This window comes from Felis catus, chromosome D4 (assembly GCF_018350175.1).
Source record: "Felis catus isolate Fca126 chromosome D4, F.catus_Fca126_mat1.0, whole genome shotgun sequence".
Classification (NCBI taxonomy): Eukaryota; Metazoa; Chordata; class Mammalia; order Carnivora; family Felidae; genus Felis; species Felis catus.
In genome coordinates this window covers 56159134-56180125 of record NC_058380.1, presented here as the reverse complement: position 1 = coordinate 56180125, position 20992 = coordinate 56159134, and the positions used below count along the sequence as shown (strand labels likewise).

Sequence of the window (20992 nt, the reverse complement as noted above, 5' to 3'; positions counted from 1 at the left end):
ATAATTGACAAAACATATTTTTCAGGTATTAGTTTCAGGTATACAATGTAATGATTGGATATTTGTATATATTGCAAAATGATCACTGTTGTAAGTCCAGTTAACATCTGTCACCATACAGATATGGTGTATCGATACACCATATATACTATCAAATATTTTTCTTGCAGTGAGAACATTCGAGATCTCCTCTCTTTGCTACTTTCTTTTTTAAATTTTTTATTAAAAAAATTTTTTAGGGGCGCCTGGATGGCGCAGTCGGTTAAGCGTCCGACTTCAGCCAGGTCACGATGTCACAGTCCGTGAGTTCGAGCCCCGCGTCAGGCTCTGGGCTGATGGCTCGGAGCCTGGAGCCTGTTTCCGATTCTGTGTCTCCCTCTCTCTCTGCCCCTCCCCCATTCATGCTCTGTCTCTCTCTGTCCCAAAAAATAAATAAAAACGTTGAAAAAAAATTAAAAAAAAATTTTTTTAATGTTTTTATTTATTTTTGAGGCAGAGAGAGACAGAGCATGAGCAGGGGAGGGGCAGAGAGAAAGAGACACAGACTCCGAAGCAGGCTCCAGGCTCTGAGCCGTCAGCACAGAGCCTGACGTGGGGCTCAAACTCATGGACTGTGAGATCATGACCTGAGCTGAAGTCAGACGCTTAACTGACTGAGTCACCCAGGTGCCCCACCTTGCTACTTTCAAATATGCAATACAGTTTTGTTAATAGCCACCATGCTGTATATTACATCCCCATGACTTAATAATTTTGTAACTGGAGATTTGTGCCTTTTGACTCCTCCACCCATTAGGGAAGGGGAGAATTCATGACCTTAAGTTGCAAACCCTGAGCTTGGCTGGGCTTGGGGTTGGATGAGGAATGGGAAAAGACAGAAGAAGAGGTCCTGTCCCTAGGAGTCCCCAGTCTAAAGAATAGGAAGAAATTGTGCCTCTGTACTCTTTATCCTTGTGTTTTTCCCTCCCTCCCTATCGCCCTTTTCCCTCCTCAGGCTGTCAGTTGAGATCTTCCTATTACACAGTCCTGAGCAGGAGGTGGATTGGGAGAGGAAGGGAAGGGAAAGGAGTAGCATTCCAGAAAGGCACAGAGCAGGTCTCACAGGGCATCTATAGCACAGCCTCAAGGGGGCAGCAGCAGGGCTGGCACAGCCTTCCTCTAGAAAAAAAGGGACAGGTTGGGCCCCAGTCTGAGCCAATGGAGATGTAATCCTCTGTTCCCCAAACATGGGGGTCCCACCTGAGGTCTCATACATATCAGTGCAAGTATTTCAATTGAAATTCTACTATCAAATAACTACCATTATAGCTTCCTTCCTTTAGGTCTTCAATTTAGCAAAGAAGTGCCTACTGAGGGGGTGTAAGGTATTACGCTTGGAAGTCAAGAGGGCATTTTCGTTTTCCAGAGCACACCCCAGAAGGTAAGTCTGTTAAGTGCTTCTCCACCCTGGGTGGTAGAGGTGGTACTGCGGAAAACAGGTGGAGTTCCAAGAGGAGCCTCTTCAGGTAGAGGTGGGAACAGGATAGTATTTATAGGATGGGTGCTTATTAGGGAGTGCTTCCAGGAGGACATGCTCTGGAGCATGGAGGGCCTCAGATCGAAGGGGATATTGTGGTCTCAGTCCCACATCTCTGAACAAGCTGACCAGAAGCAAAGTGGGGATGATGACAAAGCCTGCTCACCCACCATGTCCTAGTTTCAGTCCAACTCTCCCCCCACCTCATCCATCTCCTATAACATGCCACAGTCCCACCCTGATACCAATTCTTCCTGCAGAGAGTAGGTGAAGATAATTTATGGGGGTTCTGTCACCAAAGTACCTGTGTTTTGGAGGCACCTGGGTGGCTCAGTCAATTAAGCATCTGACTTCAACGCAGGTCATGATCTTGTGGTACATGAGTTTGAGCCCTGAGTCAGGCTCTCTGCTGTCAGTGCAGAGCCTGCTTCTGATCTGTCCCACTAGCTCCCCGCCCCTCCCCCACTCATGCTCGCTCTCTCGCTCTCTCTCAAAAATAATATATATGAACACTTAAAAAAGTATCTGTGGTTTTTTAAGGTTTATTTATTTTGATGTCAGCACAGAGCCTGACTCAGAGCTCAAACTTATGAACCATAAGAGCATGACCTGAGTCGAAGTTGAATGCTTAACTGAGCCACCCAGGTGTCCCCAAAGTGCCTGTGTTTTAATGGAAAACTCTGTAAGGCCCAGAGGAATGACTTCAAAGCCATATGAGATATTCTAAAGTAGAGTCTTCCCTTGGGCACTTCATCCTCAACACACCCCACATACAGGCAACTGCCAGGGCCATCTACCTTCTTAAGCCTCAATTTCCCCAGCTGTAAAAATGAGCAGCAAAATTAGGTCATTTTACAGTCCCTTCTAACTCTGACATATAAGATTTTAGCATCTTGAGCTTCAACAGCCTCCCATGCTGAGAGCAGAGGGCTGGCCAGCTCTTGTTAGGAGGCAGCTAGTCTGTGGTTTGGCACCACTGCCCAGCCGGCATTTATTAAATCAGTGGGATGTGGTCCCTTCTGGCCTGGAAAGAGAACATTAAGCTCCAAAAACTTCCTGCAGCAGGCCTCCTTCAGAGAGTACTGCTCAGAGGGGTGAAGAACAAAACCATTCAGATCCTTGGCAGTGCTCCAAGATCCTGTTCACTAGTATTTTTACCCTGTCTACATGGAGAGCCAGTGACTAAAAACATCTGGAAGCCTGTTAAAGACTTGGGTGACTTCTTTCTCCTTTCAGGGGTGGCTGTTCTTGACCTTGGTAATCCAAGTTGACCTTTGCCAATGCCCCTTTGCATCCAATCTTCTGCACTTCATTGGGCAACAACCCTTTAATAAAATCCACATGAATCCATCTGCTAACAGCTCCTGGAAGGGCTGTAGGATCTAACACCTGTCCTGCATTCCTTGAGCCCTAGTAGCTAGGGAGAACAGGGCTGAGACCCAACTCTTGCACCTCTGGGTCTTACAGTTGAATTGGAGAGAAAGGGAGTATGTAGGAAGAGAGAAACATAAATGATGAGAGCTTGCTAAAGGTGGAGAAGGCAGCTTCAGGCAAGGAGTGCACAGGTGTAGTGATGGGGCTGCTGGGCAGCGTAGCAGAGTCCCCCCGGCCTGAGCCTGCCTCTTGCCAGTGACTTCAGTCGTGCTGACAAGGCCCATGCTGACTCTGGGAGGCAGGACTGGGCTGAGAGGTTGGGGTCCACATGCCACTGAACTGGTGGGCCAGTGTGGTCTGTCCCTCATCTCTCTCTTGTGACCTGGAATATGTCACAAATTCCTTGGGTCTCTATTTTAGGAAGCATCTACTGAGCACCTACAACATATGTGCCTGGTGCCAGGGAGAGGGTACATTTAGTGAGTAGAACAAACCCAATTCCTGTGCTCTGGTCCGACTCGCTTGTATTTCCTGTCCAACTACAGGTCACAAAGTCTCAGGAACGCTGGTCGGGTGGAGTTCCAGAGGCAGGAGAGTCACCCTGACTCCTCCCTTAGCTTCTCTGGGGTATGAGTGCATGGACACAGGATTCTCTCTGGCTAAGGTCAGAGCTCCATTTCACTTTAGCTTTCTCCCCACCAGGGCAAGAGTCCAAGAAATAAAGACAACAGGTTAGATGGGCAGATAAGCTCCCTGAAGTTTATTTGTAAATTACAAGGATGTACTTATTACACCTAGACTTTTTAACTCCTCGTTTGCCTTCCTTTCCACCCAGCTGAGATTTTTGTTTGCGTTCCTCTGAGAGTCCTCAGCTGATTTTACTAACCCATCTGCTCTTTGCTATGATGAGCCAAAGACCAACACAATCCTTCCCCGGAGTTGACAATGGTTCATCTTGAAAGGCCCTCAGGGATCCTACAGAGGTAAGTGACTGTGCTCTGGTCAGCTCATGAGGCTGTGGAGCAGAGAAACTGGTGTCCTTCTTGGAGTGCTGCCTTCATCTCTTTGAACTGAGCCAACTGGCAGGCCTCATCCAGCCCCAGCCAGCGGTAGGCTTGGTGCTCGTGGGAGAGGCGGATCTCCACATTGCAGTCCTTTACCTCCGCCAGCCAGTAGATGACTGTTTTAGGCTTCTCTCTGGCCACGTAATTGAGCTCCCTCCTGAACCCCTCAATGATGGTCAGCTGGTCTGCTTCTATGCCTGCTTCCTCCTGAGTCTCCCGCAAGGCTGCTTCTAAGTCATTTTCTCCTGATTCCACATGGCCTGATTAGGAAAAAAGAGGAAGAGATAATCTTCAACAAAGGTGGAATTTTCAGGTCAGATGATTTAAAGACAGGGGGTCTTCGGTGACTTTTTAAATTTTTAAAAAAAAATTTTTAATGTTTATTTATTTTTGAGACAGAGCATGAACAGGGGAGGGGCAGAGAGAGAGGGAGACACAGAATCTGAAACAGGCTCCAGGCTCTGAACTGTCAGCACAGAGCCCGACGTGGGGCTCAAACCCACAAACTGTGAGATCATGACCCGAGCCAAAGTCGGATGCTTAACCAACTGAGCCACCCAGGTGTCCCTTCGGTGACTTTTTTAGATGTTGCTAGGCTAAAGGGGGTCTACAGATTGGCAACATCCTAACATGCCTAGGAACAGGGTACAGAACAGGTAGTGTCTGGGCAATTCCTCCTCCCCACCGTATCTTCTCTGCAGAGAGTTAAGACCATGGGTTTAACAAGTCTGATCTAGAAGACTGCTCTTCAGTGGTGAGAGAGATGGCCTTCCTCAGACCTCTGCTTTCTTATTCTTTGGAGCTCTCCTCATCTCAAGTTCTCAGGGAGACTTTTCCCTTGGAGACCTTAAATTGATTTTCCGAAGGAAGGGCAGTCTCTTCTTGGCAGGTGAGAGCTGGCTGAAGAGGGAGCACTTTGCCTACAATCCACAGTGAGGACTCAACACTGTCTTAGTTGGTCCCTGAAGTCCCAGGGCCAACAGACAGGCTCCAAACCCTGCACTGCAGCACTGGCAGCTGTTTCCAAGTAGCTATCAAGGCTTTTCTAAATTGTTTTCGTCTTTCTGAGCAAGGCCAGATTCCAGTTTCATAGGGAAAGTCCTGATGGGAACTTAGACTAAGGACAAGCTGAGAGCCAGTTCTAAGAAAATTTGCTGGCAAGACTCAAACCCAACCAGACAGCTGCCAAGAAACTGCTGTAGGAGAGCCTGAAGCTCTGCAGACTGGGAGCAGCCCTCAGTTTTGCCTCTAGGCCCTCCTTGCAAATTCTCAGCTTGCCCAGAGGGGCCAGGAAGGACAGGGAGGGGTCTGGCAGCCTCTGTCAACACATGGTTCCAGCAAGTTGCTGGGGGCCTCCTGGTTCAGGAGCTCATGGGGAACAGGAATTGTTAGCTGTTCCCTTCTTGGTTCAGAGACAAGGCGACCTCCTAGCCCTCCTTCCCAGGGGCTCTCCCAGCAGTGCCCTGAGTCAGCCGTTGCCGCACAGCTCCCACAGAAAGCAACCAGGAGTCGGGGCTTAAAAAACCAATCTAGCTCATGGCTTCTGGGAATCTTCTCTCTATAGCACTTTATGTAGCTATGTGCACAAAGCCAGGTAGGTACTGCATTGGGGGAGGAAGGTGAGAGGGATGTTGGTGGTAAGAGGTGACCCTGATTCCCACCTGCCCTCAGAAGTGTGGGGAGTCTCTGAACACGCCCTTCCCAATAGTGTCTGTGCTGCATTCTACCCATGAGTGTTAACAGGGTGACTTCTTCAGGCCCAGGCGGGACAAAATTTGGAGAGTTCCTTTGAAATCTTTCAGTGAGAGGTACTATGCAGTATGACATTGGTGATCAGGAGACAAGTGTGAAGATTTCTATTCATAGAGTTTGTGACACTTTTGTCCCTCTCTTTCACCTTATTTCTCCTTAGTGAAATGCAAAAGTGCAAAGTTTATTTCCTGTTCCCATTTCCTTATTTTCCTCCAACCTGGATCCTTGTTCACCCCTCCCCCTGGCACTCCCCTTTAAAGTTCCTGCTCCCTTCTATCTGGAGGCTGTTCACTCTGGGCTCCTGACCTGTAACCCAGTAATGATTTGATCCCAAGGCCCCCAATTCCCAGCCCAGTGCCTTTTCTCCTACCCAGGCATTCACCACAGAGACTGGCACTCCAGTGAATGTGAGTCACACACAGAAAACCGGTGCTGCTTCTGCCCTGGGATTCAATCACAAAGTTCTATTTCCAGCTCTGCTCTGGCCTGGCATGGAGACCATGTATGTAGAAAGGATCAAGGGCTCCTGCCCCCACCTCCCCTCCTGCTGCACAGTCACTGAAATATAAGCTTTGTGGAGGGCCTGGCAGGGTGGCTTTCTGAGCAACACTCAGCATTTTCCCGAGAGCCAGCCCCTCTGCCTTGCACCTTTGGGAGGAGTCCAGTGATGAATGCCATCTGATGCCTGCAGCAGTAGAAACTCAATCGCAGGGTTGTCCACCTTGGGAATGAGGCGTCTTCGGAAAATGATCAAGCCACACGCTCTGAGGGCCATGGTCTATCTGAGGACTTAAGGAAGAAGATGTGAGACCCTGGGAAGTTACACAAAACAGGAAGATCTACCCTGGGGGCAGCACTCTGGTGCTGGGAAATAGCACAGACCAGCTAACAGTGACCTCATCAGCTACAGAAAAAGACAGCATACCGAAGACAAGATGGGAGAAACCAAGAATCAGAGGCTGATTTGTGTGTGATGGTAGGACCCTGGCCCCTACCCTGTCAGGGAAGCTCTATCCCAACTCCTCCAGGACTCCCTGTTAAGAGACAGGGGCTGGGGCTGGTGTGTGTGCATTAAGAGACTGGAGGTCCTCAGAAGCAAACCCACTGAAACTGGAGAGATGCTGTGAATGGAAGAGATGAGGAACATTCTCATCAAACCCATGGTCCCATTTCCTTTCGGCCTCCAGCCTGGGTCTGTGGGGCAGAGACCCCAGCAATGTAGTTTCAGATGGCTTGAGGAGTCATTCAGGGAAGGTAGCTTGGGGTACTAAAAAGCTTTTTGTTATTGATATTTTTAGTCTTCTTTCCAGGTTTTAGAATGTTACACGTTCATGTGGTTCATAATTCTAAGTACAAAAAGGCACACACAGTAGAAAATCTCTTTCCTACCCCATCAAAAGCAAGCTAGTATAATGGTCAAGAGTGTGAATCTGCAGCGTGAGTTCAAGTTTTGACTTTACTACTTATTCACTGTGTGATTAGCTCCTAAGTCTCATTTCCCTCAGCTCTATCTCAGACAGGATAGTAACAGTTCTACCTCAGGGGCACCTGGGTGGCTCAGTCAGTTAAGCAGCAGACTTTGGCTCAGGTCATGACCTCATGGTTTGTAGGTTCGAGCCCTGGGTTGGGCTCTATGCTGAAAGCTCAGAACCTGGAGCCTGCTTCAGATTCTGTGTGTGTGTGTCTCTCTCTCTGCCCCTCCCCCATTCATGTTCTGTCTTTCAAAACTGAATAAACGTTAAAAAAATTTTAATAACAGTTCTACCTCAAGGGGTTGCTGTGAGGGTTGCTGTGACTTAACTTTTGTAAAGTGCTTTAGAACAGTGCCAGGCATGTAATAAGCATTCAAAAGATTTCAATATGCATAGGAAAATGTTTGGAAGGATACACATCATTAATAGTATTTCCTGGAGGATGAGATTATGGGGAGACTTTAATTTTCCAGTCCCTATATTTCTGTATTGTTTGGAAGTTTACAGAAAATATTTATTAATTTTATAACCAGCAATTCTGTGAAGACTACAATTTTTTAGCCTTTTCCATTTTAGTTACTTTTCTTTCCATTTCAGAAAAGAATGTCAACAACAAGAACAACAACAACAAAAGAGAGGAAGGGAGAAGAATAGAAATATCTGCAGAAGTGAAAAAACAACTCATCTGAAGGCGGACAGGTTATCAAGGTAACAAAATATATGGAAGATCACTTATGTAAGGCCTTTCTAAAGAAAATTTGTCATTTGTTCAGTCAACAATATTGAGTAGCTACCATGCACTAAGTACATGCTAGGCCTTTGCTCTCATGCAGTTTATATTCTAGTGGGAGAGACAGACTTTAATCAAATAATTAAGCAAACTAAAAAATAATTGCCAATAAGGTATGTGCTACAAGGGAAAAATGTGTAATGGGTAACCTGACTTTGTCTGAGGGATCAAGGAAGGCTTCCTTGGAAGAAGGGATGTTTGAGTAGAGAAGTAAGGACGAGTGAAAGGTAAGCTGGCAATGGGAATGAAGAGAAGAAGTGTGTTCCAGAAGTGGACAGCATGAATAAAGGTCCTGAGGTGGGATGGCAGAACGAAAAGAAAATCAGATATCTTAAATGCAGCAAAGGCCTGGGAGAGTGACCCAGGCAGGAAAAGACCCAAGTCAGCAGGGCCTCATCTGCAAGATTCCAGAGCCAAAGAAGGAGCTGGTATGTTGGACAGCAGAGCTGATGCAGAGAGCTGGAGCAGGAGGTGATGGCCTCCTCAGCCCCCTTGCTGGTACTCAATCAAGATAAGCCTGCATCTGTCAAAGGCACACAAATCAGACCCAAACTGAAACTCTTTCCAGGATAATTCTCAGAACTGTCAACACATGGCTTACCAAAAAACCAAATCCACCCAACACTGTGATCTTTTCCAAATATTTCTAAACCTATAATGAATTTTTAAGAATTGGAAATAATTCAAGTGGGTTTTTTTAAGACTTAAAAAAAAATTTTTTTTAATGTTTGTTAATTTTTGAGAGAGAAAGAAAGCATAAGTGGGCGAGGGGCAGACACACACACACACACACAGAATCCAAAGCAGGCTCCAGGCTATCAGCACAGAGCCTGACGTGGGGTTTGAACTCACAAGCCACGAGATCATGACCTGAGCTGAAGTTGGAGCTTAACCAACTGAGCCACCCAGGCACCCCTTAAGACTTTATTTTTAAGTAATTTCTATACCCATTGTGGAGCTCGAACTTACAATCCTGAGATCGAGAGTTGCATGCTCTATTGATTGAGCCAGCTAAGTGCCCCTCAAATGGGGTTTCTGAAATGGTCTGTGCTCTCATATACTGTTGGTAGGAGAGAAAATTAGCATGTCCCCTTAGGAGGGCAATTTGGTAATAATTATCAAAGCATAAAATGCACATTCCCTTACACCTAGCAATTCCATTCTAGGCACTCTGACATACACAAATACATGTTTAAGATATACACATAAGGATGTTCATCACAACCTTGTTTGCAATATCAAAAAGGAAAAAAAGGCAGAAACAAATATCCATCAATATGGGAAGGTTAAATAAAGTATAGTATATCTGTACAATGGAATATTATGGAGACTTTTTAAAAAACGAGGTAGAGCCAAATGTGCTGCTTTTAAGAGGATTTTCAGACAGGGACGCATGGGTGGCTCAGTTGGTTAAGCCTCCGACTCTTGATTTCGGCTCAGGTCATGATCTCATGGTTCCTGGGTTCGAGCCCTGCATTGGGCTCTGTACTCATATTGTGGAGCCTGCTTGGGATTCTCCTCTCTCTCTGCCCCTTCCCAACTCTCATCCTCATGAGCTCGCTCACTCTCTCTCTCAAAATAAATAAACTAAAAAAAAAATTTTTTTTTCGGACATATTAAGTGAAAAATGTATGATTCAGAATAGACTGTATAATGCTATCCCGTTTGAGTTTTAAAATTTACATGTAAACTGGTAGCAGGCTTTTTAAAACATTATGTTCTATTTCCCTGCTCTCCCTATTTATGCCAAAAACCTTCCCCATTTTGGAAACCAGAAAGAAACACCCTGTTGCCACCGTACTGGTGAACAGAGGTTTCAAATTAGTGGTTCCAGGCTTAGGCAGAAACAGGTACCAGATACCATGCCCTCCTATAAAGATGCTTATAAAGTAGTAGCAAGTTACTGGTGAAGGGCACCTTGCTCCTGTCTTGGGTTGAGTCCCATGGAATGAATGTTGGATCCCTAGATAAGCTTAGGGATCCAAGACTAGAGGGCAGTGCCCTGCCTTGGACAGAAGCCCCAGAGCATTGCTCTACATCACTGCCATCACCAATGCATCATGGGGAAAACAACACTGCCTGTATGGGGGGAGGGGAGGCAAGACAGACAGGCCTGGTGTGGCCATGTGGAGACACTGGAAAGAGGGGGGCAGGCCAATATTTTCCCATGGGGAAGTGGCTTAGGGTAGTGACAAGGGCACACCTTAGAAAAATGTATCTTAGTGGACACCAATGTGTAAGGGTAACCACATCTAAGAACCAGACCAACCAATGGTTCATCTTAATGGGACCAGAAGAGCTAGGATCAGATGTTCACTTTCTACCTATCCTATTGACCTGTGGAGAGGACAGTTGTTCTAGAAAGGCAAAGCTCCTATTTACCTTTTCAATTGCTTGGCTTGAGCCAGCTGTTCTCTAGAATTTCTCTCTTCTTCCCCATACATGCTTCCTACTCATGCTTTCAGAAGCAGCTCAGTGTCACTTCTTCTGTGAAGCCTTCTGGCTTCTAATCATTCCATCTTCTGGGCTTTTAACATGGTTTGAATAAACTTCTGTAGCGTTTGATCAGAGAAACAGAACACTATGAGGAAATTAAGGATTTAGTGTAGGGATTACATCTTGTGCAGTTATGGAAGTTGATGGAGAAATCCAAGCAACTCTGTCACCTCTGCATCTGGTGTTGTGCCTGAAGTCTCTATATGTAAGCAAGGCCAGCAGTTGGGAAGGAGAGCTGGATGTGAAGTGGAGGAGAGCAAGGAAAACTGGAACTTATGAAAACAAACCAGATCCTATGAAGACAAGTAGAATTCTTGAGGACAAATGAAACCTGTGACTTCTTTCACCATTTCCAAGCTCACGAACTTATAGGAGGAGCTGGAGCCCTTTGTCATAGAGCTGAATGGACATCTGGCCGACCACTCGGAGTAACTGAAGGAGGACATTCAGCAGGAGTTGGGGAGCTGCCGGCCTGAGTGCTATATCCTGCACCAACAAGGTGAACCAGCAGATCAGTGTCAAAAGGTAAGTACTGCCACATGTTGGTATCCTGCTCTGTCCTTCACAGTGTACTGTTGCTACTTCACTTAAGCTTTCCAAATCTCGCACAAAATTTTCTTGAGGTTGACCCTAACTTGGAACCATGTAGGAAGGGAATCCTGGGAAACACAGTTCCAGTGTAGCTAAGTGGACACAGAACAAAGCCGCCACAAGCACAATACCTAGTCTGGTAAATCTCAGTCTGTACCTTTGGCAGGGAAGAGCCGGACTATGCACTCTGTTTCCTTGGGACCCAGCACAGCAGCTTTCAACAGATGTTCATTGACTCAACAGAACACTCTCCCCACATCCCACTCAAACAAATGCTCAGGGTATGTTCTGGGATTTTGGGAAACAGCCCAGTGTTTTCCTGAAGAGTGCCATTTACATAAAAATCAATGGAGCCATTGTTGTACATTTTCTGTTTTTCTGGAGACCATGAAGGGAAACTGTTCTGGGGTTTGAAAGTTGTCAGCTTATAGAGAAAGATACACACACACACACACACACACACACACACACACACACACACACCAGACTCCAAGTAGATTCAAACCTCAGGGGGTTAAAGAACACAGCATCCAATATGCAAATGTGCTTGCAGCCAGGATTGCAGAGATGAGAACTCCAAGCTGACAGCAGGCAATTCACACTTCAGAAAAGTGGCAAAGTGCCTTAGGTGGTTAAAAAAAACCTGAATAAAAAAATCCTCAATGTCATCAGAAGGTTCCAGAAGCTAAGGAAAAGTGTTCTTGCCTTTCTCTCTATATACATTTCCCTTACAGCTCAGGAGGTTCAGAACCTAGGTGCCAAAAAATAATTCGCAGATAAATGGCTGTACTGATGTATTGTGTTCCAATGTTTTCATCAAATTAATCAGAGTGCTATTGCAAGCATAGCTCAACCCCAAACGCCCTCACAAATATACCTTTAGATACAGAAAGAGCTCCCCAAATCCTCAACTTGTTCCTTATAATCTTAAATCCCTTTAACAGAAACTGTTTCATGCCACCATGTTATCAATTAAGCATCTGCACTGTGCCAGCTATACTGTGCAAAGTTCTTTACGTGTATCTTTTCTAATGCTTAAGACAAATCTTCATGATAAGCACGACTGTCTCCAGTTTTGGATGAGGAAACTAAGACTCAAATAGGTGAAAATGCTTGCCCAAAGGCATAGCCCAAAGGCAAGATTTGAATCCAAGTAAGTCTAACTCCAAAGTATATCTCCCTCCTTATACAGCTCTGCTTACCATGAAAGATGAGGGCTTAGGGCACAAATGGCCTGGAGAGAGGACGTGCAAATAATTTATAAAATTACTCCCAGTTCCAAAATGCCCAGTTTTTGATCTATATTCATATGGGGAATTTTTTTTTTTTTAATTTTTTAATGCTTAGGGAGACACAGAATTTGAAGCAACACCAGGCTCTGAGCTGTCAGCACAGAGCCCAATGCAGGGCTCGAACCCACGAACTGTGAGATCATGACCTGAGCTGAAGTGATGCTTAACCGACTGAGCCACACAGGCACCCCATACATTTTAAAGGTGCCCAGCTGGAATCCTTTCCATAGAATAGGTTTTAGTTGGGGGGCAGGGAGTAGAGATGAAGATCTTGGTGCCCAAGGATGACCTGGAGAGGTAAAGTGTAGCCTTAGGCCCCTACTTTGCCTTTCTATGAGTCCTCTGCTTTTTCTCTGGGAAGTAAGGAACTAAAACCACATGTTCAAAATACCCTTGAAGGGGTTGGGAATACCCTTAATGCTAGCCTTGAACAAGCACAAAAACACCTAACTTAGGCAGGGTGCTGGTATCCAGGAAAGTTGCCCGGGCCACTCCGCTGTGAGGAGGAAGGCCAGTTCTGCCTGCTTACAAGGAACTCTGACTGCTCGGCTTTTCCTCTCTTCCCATATCATAATGGTCTTTTCTGATTCTTCAACTCCTCTCCTCCCTTTCAAAGGATGGAATAGACATGAGGTGCCCATCAGTGAATAAAGCTCTCTCTTTCTTGTGACAACAAGCAAGCAAGCAAGCAAGCAAGCAAGCAAGAAGCTCCCAACTACTGTGAATAAATTGAGACAAAGAAAATGTTCCCTTAATTGCACCTTTCCTTGGGCATCTGCCACTCTCTTTTCTCACAGAGACCAAGCTGCTGAGTCATCTTGCTATCTTTGCTATTTGGCTGAGGGCGAAAACAGGAGATTTCACCTGTAAAGGCATGAATATTGGCTTCCAGGATGGGGCCAAAGTCAGACAAGGTTGGAACAAAAATCATTCCTAGTAAAGAGGATCTGTTAAGTGGCCTATTAGTGCCATCTGCTGTACAATTCTAGAAAGCAAACATGGAGAATTCTAATATTAGCGCCTGAAGGGATTTACTTACTCATCTAACATCTGTTGAGTATGTCCCACTTGACAAGCAGTATGACAGAATTGAAGAGTGGATATAGAGCTGAATATTATAAAGCCCCAGCTTTCTAAGGGTTCACAGTCTCGTGAAATCGGAAGGTACTTAGACAAGTTGCCAGTGTGTTTTGTGCATCATCGGGGTACGTGTAAAATGGAAAGGAAGCAAAGAAGAGAAAGTGGTTATCTTTAGGTCAAAGAGGCACCCCATAAGGATTCTGAAGGATGGCTAGGAATTCACCAGGCAGAATAAAGGTGGAGGCAAGGGGCATTCCAGGCAGAGAGGAGCGTGGGCAAAGACCCTCAGGCACAAAATGGCATTCCATTGATAAACAGCTTAGTTTAAAGCAATGAGAAGCCTTTGACTGATTTTAGGCAGATATGGTCAGATTGACATTTTACAAAGACATTCTGGCAGCAAGGAAGGTAGAGAATGAATTAGGATTGAAGGCAGGGAGATCAACGAGTTACAAGCTTGTCACCAATAGGCCAGGTGACAAATGATAGAGTTAAATTAAGGCAGAGACCCTGAAAAAGGAGAGGAAGGGATGAATTTGAGAAATATCTCGAAAAGAAAACCAACAGTATGTGATGTTTCATTGTTCAAGGGAGAGAGGAGGAAAGAGACATTGTTTGGTTTGGGTGACAGTGGAATAGGGAGTAGAATGTAAAATAATGATTTGCTTGGGACAAGATGAATTTGAAGTGCTATAGACTACCCACAAGGTAAATGAACAGATGGAATTGTGTTCAGTGATCTGATCACCTCATCCCACCTCTTCATTGCCCAAGGTGAAAATTTCCTATTGGAAAAAAATTTTGCTTCCACTATAGGTATCTCTGCAGGCCACCTCCTCCACTTGGGTAAGTCTGCCTGTGCATCTGATATTCAAAGCATTTTATCCTCTTTCAGTCAGAAACAACATGGAAAAGCATGGCTGGCTTTGCAGTGAGAAAGACCTAACTCCCTAATTCAACAGTTGTATTACTTTAAGCAAAATACTTCCTTAAGCCTCACTTTCCTCATCTGTAAAATGAGGGTAACCTCTATTTTACATGGTTGTAGTAGGGTTAAAAATAGTATATACATAAGATCAGACATATCAGAAGTACTGAATATATAGGAGTCATTTTTATCCCTGTTGCCATAAAAGGTCATCAGAAAGCTTCTGTATTATGATCTAATAGCATGCTCTTAGCTTCTATTGATAGCTGAATCAAGAAATGGCTTTTCATATTTCCAGCAAAACTGCTGGTGACCACACTGTTCACTACACCATATATATTCCTTATGTATAAAGTACCACAAGATAAATTCCTTTCAATATAGGAACTGGGAAGAAATTCACTCTTTTGAAAAATGGTTTCCTTTTTTGTGTTATTTCTCTGACAAGTTTTGAACTAAATTGGGTGCTCGCAGTAAGTCTACTGGCCTTGTTGGCTAGTATATTTATTTGTTTCTATTATGAAGGTAAGAGGTACCATTTTGGGCGGGGGGGGGGGGGTAGTTACTGCTTGTCAGGCATCGTGCCAAGTGCTTTACTTTCATCAATTCACTTAATTTTCACAACAACCCTCTGAGCCTTTACCGTGATTTTTCAAGAGGAAAAAAAAGGAAAGATATGTCTGGGTAGACTGAAAGGCAGGTCTGCCTGACTCCCAACAACCTTGCTCTTAACCTTGACTCTGTATTACAGTTTTACATTTGACTATATGATTGCAGTCAGTTTAGTAAAACCTTAGTTTGCAAGCATAATTCGTTCCAGAAACATGCCTATAATCCACAGCACTTGTATATCAAAGCAAATTTCAAGAACCATTGGCTCAGTTGTGATCATGTGACATTTGGCGTCAGGTACTACTTACATCGCAAGACATTGTCCATTTACCAAGTTAAAATTTATTAGAAACGTTTGCTTCTCTTACAGAACACTCCCAATCCGAGGTTTTCTTGTGTGTATGTGCATACATATATGTATATGTGTGTATATATATATATATATATATATGTATATTTTTAAGACATATAATAACAAATAAATACATAGGGCCCAAATCAGACCACAACAAAGAACAAGGAAGTTATGTTTTAGGTGGTGGGACTCTCCTGCGATTTTTTCTTTACTTCTGCTATAATTGCCACGATATTATTCATTCAATAGATGAAACATATTAGAAAATATAAAATCTCTTCTGGAAAGCAGGCAGGGTTTAAAGGGCAACAACAAAGTGAAACTGAGGCCGAGGGAGGGGAAGGTATGGCGTTCTTGCCGTAGGGCCCTAAATGTGAACTCTGGGATTCCGATGCCCCACCCCATCGTCACCTGCGTGCGGGCCAGCAAGGCTCAGAGCCATTGAACCCTCCCCTCTTCCTGAGCACAGAGGAAAACTGAGGTGCTGCGAGCGGCGGAGGGGGTGGGGTTGGTTGGGGGGAGGTCTGGCCTGCCCACGCCTCACTGCCAGCCTTGGGGAGAGCGCGTCCACCTTTGACGGTGCACCGACGGGAAGCTATTCAGCTGCTGATTCTCATCGGTCAAACCTCAGTACCTTAGCACAGAATTCAACACAGAGGCCGTTCCTTAAGACTACTCACCCAAGGCCGAGGGAGGCAGGAGGCGGGCCTTGAACGGAAAGGGGGAGTACGTCGACCAATCCGGAGGGTTCGGTTGCGTTTAGAGCGACCAACAGTATAGGGAGAAGTCTCCTCCACCCGCCTCAAAAATGCCTTTCTTTCACTTAGAACGTCGCGAGATCTTCACTCAAGCTGTATGGTTGGTTGAAAGACACAAAGTGAGGGTTACGCCCACTGCTTCCTCCGTTCACTGATTGGCCTTCTAGAGGAAAAGGGATCTAACGTCAACGAGTTCCGCGAATGCCCATTGGTAGATGGTGCGGCCCTGTCGGCGCGCGGGCGCCGGCGCGGGCGTTCGAACGCGGGGTTGGCGGCGTTACCATGGCGATGCGGCCTGGCCGGAGCAGCAAAAGCCGGTGAGTTGACAGCATCCCGCCAGCTTTCGGGCTCTCTCCTGTCGGTGTTGTCTTCTGTCCTCAGACAGGGTTGACCGAGGGGGAACTTGGAAGTCTCTAAGGTGAGAAATGGCGGGGGGACGACCGGGGAGGCGAGGGAAAGGCCTCTGCCCCCCGGAGGATGGCACTCAGGATGCCCGCTGAACGCGTGAGGAGGCGGCGGTTGCAAGGAAACTGGGATTTGGCCTCTCATGGTTGTTTGAACGCTCACCTGCTCTTTTCTTCATCCCAAAATCTCCGCCTTTTTTTTTCTGTGACTATCTCGAGCGCTACTTCTCCCATGAAGCCTTGTCTGAGTCTCGAAATCTTGCCTTTGAACCTGTAGCCCTAACTGGAACCTTTCTTAGAAGGCACTTGTATTAGGCGTTGGGTTATTTGTGTACTTCCGTGAACCTCATTCTCCTCCTTCCTCCCATTTAGAGTTCTTTGAGGCAGAACAAGCATCTTTCATTCACAATGTCTTACACACAGTAGAGTTTTCAGGAATTATTTGTTGAGTTGAATTTAATTCACCACAAATAGATTGGATTCCCCTCTGTGCCCTGTGCCGTTTTCCCTCGCGTTTGGAGGTTATTTTCTATTTTTACGAGAGTAGAGGGAGTGCACCCTAATTCACATTAGAAGGACCTGAAAGTCCACGTTGGCCTTTCCACTGTTTGTGAAAGGGAACATCTTTCTTTTTTTTTTTTTTTTTTTTTTGAATTCTTGCTACAACTCTGGCACTGTGGCTTTTAGTCTTGTTCTCCCAATGCTTTTATTAAACTCCTTGTGAGTCTTTGCTTAAAACAAATTACTGTATGCCAAGAGTGTCTCAGTTTCTTAGTGACCTGCAGCTATTGTCACATTTTAAGAGTGCTTTGGAAACTGTTTTAAAGCATTTTCTCCTTTGTATTTTACTTGTAGTGAGAGACTACATGTAAACTACATGTAGTGAGAGACTGTGCTTCAGGTGCATATAACAGCTGCTCTTGTAGCTATCCAATCATCAGGTGGCCATGATAGAATTGCTTTACCAAGACTGTTGTTTGGGGGCACCTGGGTGGCTCAGTCGGTTAAGCATTTGACTCTCGGTTTCGACTCAGGTTGTAATCTTTGAGTTTGTGGGATTGAGTCCCGCATCAAGGCTCTGTGCCAACAGCACAGAGCCTATTTGGGGTTCTTTTTCTCCCTCTCTCTCTGTCCTTCCCCTGCTTACACTCTCTCTCTCTCAAAATAAATAAAGGTAAAAAAAAAAAAGACCGTTGTTTTGTCGACTCCTAAGACTATAATATTGCCAATCCGGGTTGTTGATGAATCTCATGTCAAATTCATAGCTCAGTGATGGTTTTAATAAAAAGATTGAAAAAGTCAGGTATAGTAACAGTGCTATTATTATCCTCTTATAAAAGTTTGAACACAACTGTATAGCTAAATTGCAGATCTGTGACATGTAATGGAAACCAAACAGGGGATTCAGGGTTTGGCGTTGGCTCTGTCTCTACTCACTGTAGCTGGTTTTACAAGCCAATTAGCCCTTTCAGTTAGCCCTACTAATTCAAAAAGTGTTGAATTAGTAGAGCCACAGGGATTCTAGTCTATCAAGTTAGTCAAGCAGCTGTTTGTTTTTTTAATTCCAGTATAGTTAACATTGTTATATTAGTTTCAGGTGTACAGTATATTAATTCAATAATACTGTACATTACTCAGTGCTCATCATAAGTGTAGTCTTTTTTTTAAAGAGTTTATTCTTTAAAAATGTATGTTTCTTTTGAGCGAGAGTAAGCGTGAACGGGGGAGAGACAGAGAGAGAGGGAGGGGGGAGAATCCCAAGCAGGCTCCATGCTCCAGTGCAGAGCCTCATGTGGGGCTCAATCCCTGGACTGTGAGATCATGACCTAAACTGAAATGAAGTGAGCCACCCAGGTGCCCCTGTGGTAAGTTATTCTTAATCCCCTTCACCTATTTCCCCCATCTCCCCACCTACTTCCCCTCTGGTAACCATCAGTTCTCTATAGTTAAGAATCTGTTTTTTTGGTTTGTTGCTTTTTTTTTTTTTTCTTTGTTCATTTGTTTTGTTTCTTAAATTCCACATATGGGTGAAGTCATATGGTATTTCTCTTTCTCTGATTGACTTATTTCACTTAGCTTTTTATCCTCAGGATCCATCCATGTTGCTTCAGATGGCAAGATTTCTTTTTCTTTATCAGCTCTAGTAGTTCTTTATTTTTAATTTTTTTTAATGTTTATTTATTTTTGCGAGAGAGAGCATGAGCAGGGAAGGGACAGAGAGAGAGGGAAACAGAGAATCTGAAGCAGGCTACAGGCTCTGAGCTGTCAGCACAGAGCCTGACATGAGGCTCAACACAGCGTTCAAACCATGAGATCATGGCCCGAGCTGAAGTTGGACGCTCAACTGATGGAGCCACCCAGATGCCCCAAGTTTTCATTTTTTTCGATGGCTAATATGTCATTATATATATGTGTGTATGTGTGTGCCACATCTTCTTTATCTGTTCATCTGTCAATGGACACTTGGGCTGCTTGACTACTGTAAATGATGCTGCAATAATAAAAAAATGCTGCAATAAGTAATGTTGCAGTAAACCTAGGGGTGCATATGTATTTTTGAATTAGTGTTTTCATATTTTTTGGGTAAGTACCCAGTAGTAGAAATACTGGATCATATGGTAATTCTTTTTAATGTTTTGAAGAAGCTTCATAATCTTTTTCACTGTAGTTGTACCGGTTTGCATTCCTACCAACAGTGCACAAGGATTCCTTTTACTCCACATCTTTGCCAACACTTGTTTCTTGTGTTTTTGATTTTAACCATTCTAACAGATGTGAGGGGATAGCTCATTGTGATTTTGATTTGCATTTCCCTGATGATCAGTGATGTTGAGCATCTTTTCATGTGTCTGTTGGCCATCTGTATGTCTTCTTTGGAGAAATGTCTGTTGTCTAAAAGCAATTGGTTATTTTTTGAAAAAAATTTTAATGTTTATTTATTTTTGAGAGAGACAGAGGGGGAGACACAGAATCTGAAGCAGGCTCCAGGCTTTGAGCTGTCAGCACAGAGCCCAATGTAGGTCTTGAACCCACAAATTGTGAGATCATGACCTGAGTCGAAGTAGGACACTTAACTGACTGAGCCACCCAGGTGCTCCAAGCAATTGGTTATTGATATCAGGTAAACATCACATGTTCAGTCTTCCAAGGACTATACAGCTGAAACTGATAGCTGCCATTTATTGAGCATTTACCCTGTGCAAAGCACTATATCAAGGGCTTTATATAAATATTACATTTTTCTTAGCATAGTACATCAATGTACTGCCCACAGAGCATTTCAGTAAAAGCTTTTGGTTTATGTTGTTAATGTAAATCTTTAGTTATTGTATGTTCTAGTGCATGTCCTTGGAGCAAACTAGGGCATGATCCTCTCATCTTCCAGTTTAGGAGAAATAGTTTCTTTGGGCTGCCATTTTATTGTTTGTAAAGTAAGGGGTTGAAGTCTTCTCAGTCCCTTACAGATTAATTCATCAATTAATCCAGTTTCTTGTACTGGCTCAGCAAACCTGTTCATAATTTGTACAGAAAAAATCCTCAACAAATTTTGTTAAATGAGCAATAGAGTTCCACTTATACTATGAGTGTTGTGGTCATTGTATACTTCCCCAGTTAATGTCTCAAGGATTTTGATGTTCATATCTTATTGAACAAGAAGACTTTTCCATAGGCATAAACTAATAATAGGTAAATAGGTACCATTTGTATTGGAAAAATGCCATTTTCTACCTATGTGTCTTTTCCTGTGTAGGAAAAACCTCATTTCTTTCCCTTCTGTCTGTCTCCTTTACCACTCATAGAAGACTTCACTTCTGACACTTACGGCTAAATGTGTGGGGACTTTTCCCCCACCAAGCAATTCTTTGTGACACCAGCTGGATATCCTATAATTTAACTCAATCTAACTCTACCTATTTGGAGATAGTATCCGATCCCACAAGTTAAGGGCTCAGTCTGACACCCCACTTCAGATGCCAACTGTTAAGTAGTAGGTCCCCAGGTTACCTACAACTTCTGTCAGATTTGGCTACAAATCAGAAGTTCCCATGACCCCCTCCATGGACTCAATTTGCTAGAATGGCTCACAGAACTGAGGGTAACACTTAAGTTTACCAGTTGGGGGCGGCTGGGTGGCTCAGTGGGTTAAGCATCCAACTCTTGATTTCTGCTCAGGTCACGATCTCACGGTTTGTTGGGTTGGGAGCCCCATATTGGGCTCTCTACTGACAGTGTGGAGCTTGCTTGGGATTCATATTCTCTCTCTCTCTCTCTCTCTCTCTCTCTCTCTCTCTCTCTCTCTCAAAATAAATAAAAATAAACTTCAAAAAAAAAGTTTATCAGTTTATTAAAGGTTATGATAAAGGTTGTAGATGAACAGCCAGAAGAAGAGATACATAAGACAATGTCTGTGAGGGTCTTGAGCATAGGAGCTTCTGTGCCTATGGAGTTGGGGTGTGTCACCCTCCTGGTGTGAATGTGTTCACCAACCTGGAAACCTACTGAACTCC

The 20992-nt window shown here is 44.4% G+C and overlaps 2 protein-coding genes and 1 long non-coding RNA gene across 11 annotated transcripts in view; 2 read left to right on the top strand and 1 right to left on the bottom strand.

Moving 5' to 3' along the window:
• Window positions 1-3635: 3635 nt before the first annotated feature.
• On the bottom strand, window positions 3636-16142 carry NUDT2 (nudix hydrolase 2). Of its 2 annotated transcripts, none has more exons than XM_006939223.5 (3): window positions 16003-16142; window positions 6355-6495; window positions 3636-4214 (listed from the first exon to the last, which is right to left on the bottom strand). In XM_006939223.5, exons 2-3 carry the CDS (start codon window positions 6479-6481, stop codon window positions 3898-3900), a joined length of 444 nt encoding a protein of 147 aa, XP_006939285.1. In that variant the 5' UTR covers window positions 6482-6495; window positions 16003-16142; the 3' UTR covers window positions 3636-3897. The 2 variants fall into 2 exon arrangements, with proteins under 2 accessions (XP_006939285.1, XP_019671664.1); XM_019816105.2 differs by lacking the exon at window positions 16003-16142 and adding an exon at window positions 10351-10520.
• On the top strand, window positions 4130-13095 carry LOC111557505. Its single transcript, XR_002737556.2, has 4 exons — window positions 4130-4267; window positions 7776-7886; window positions 10822-10989; window positions 12964-13095. It is a non-coding gene; the product is annotated as an uncharacterized LOC111557505 (long non-coding RNA).
• Window positions 16022-20992, top strand: part of KIF24 (kinesin family member 24) — a 76265-nt gene continuing 71294 nt past the window's right edge. For 3 of the 8 annotated variants that reach the window (XM_019816096.3, XM_023242392.2, XR_006589100.1), the window contains exon 1: window positions 16022-16397. In XM_019816096.3, coding sequence (XP_019671655.2) covers window positions 16296-16397 — 102 coding nt within the window. In that variant the 5' untranslated portion in view covers window positions 16022-16295. Of the gene's footprint in view, window positions 16499-20992 lie in introns of all 8 variants that reach the window. The other 5 variants (XM_019816100.3, XM_019816094.3, XM_011288585.3 and 2 more) reach the window with 4 other exon arrangements.

Bases quoted from the DNA above. Each gene is read 5' to 3' on its own strand.
- NUDT2 (XM_006939223.5), bottom strand. From the start codon at position 6,481: ATGGCCCTCAGAGCGTGTGGCTTGATCATTTTCCGAAGACGCCTCATT. The intron at 4,215-6,354 runs GTGCAAGGCAGA...TTTCCTAATCAG, and splicing joins TCACTGGACTCCTCCCAAAG to GCCATGTGGAATCAGGAGAA.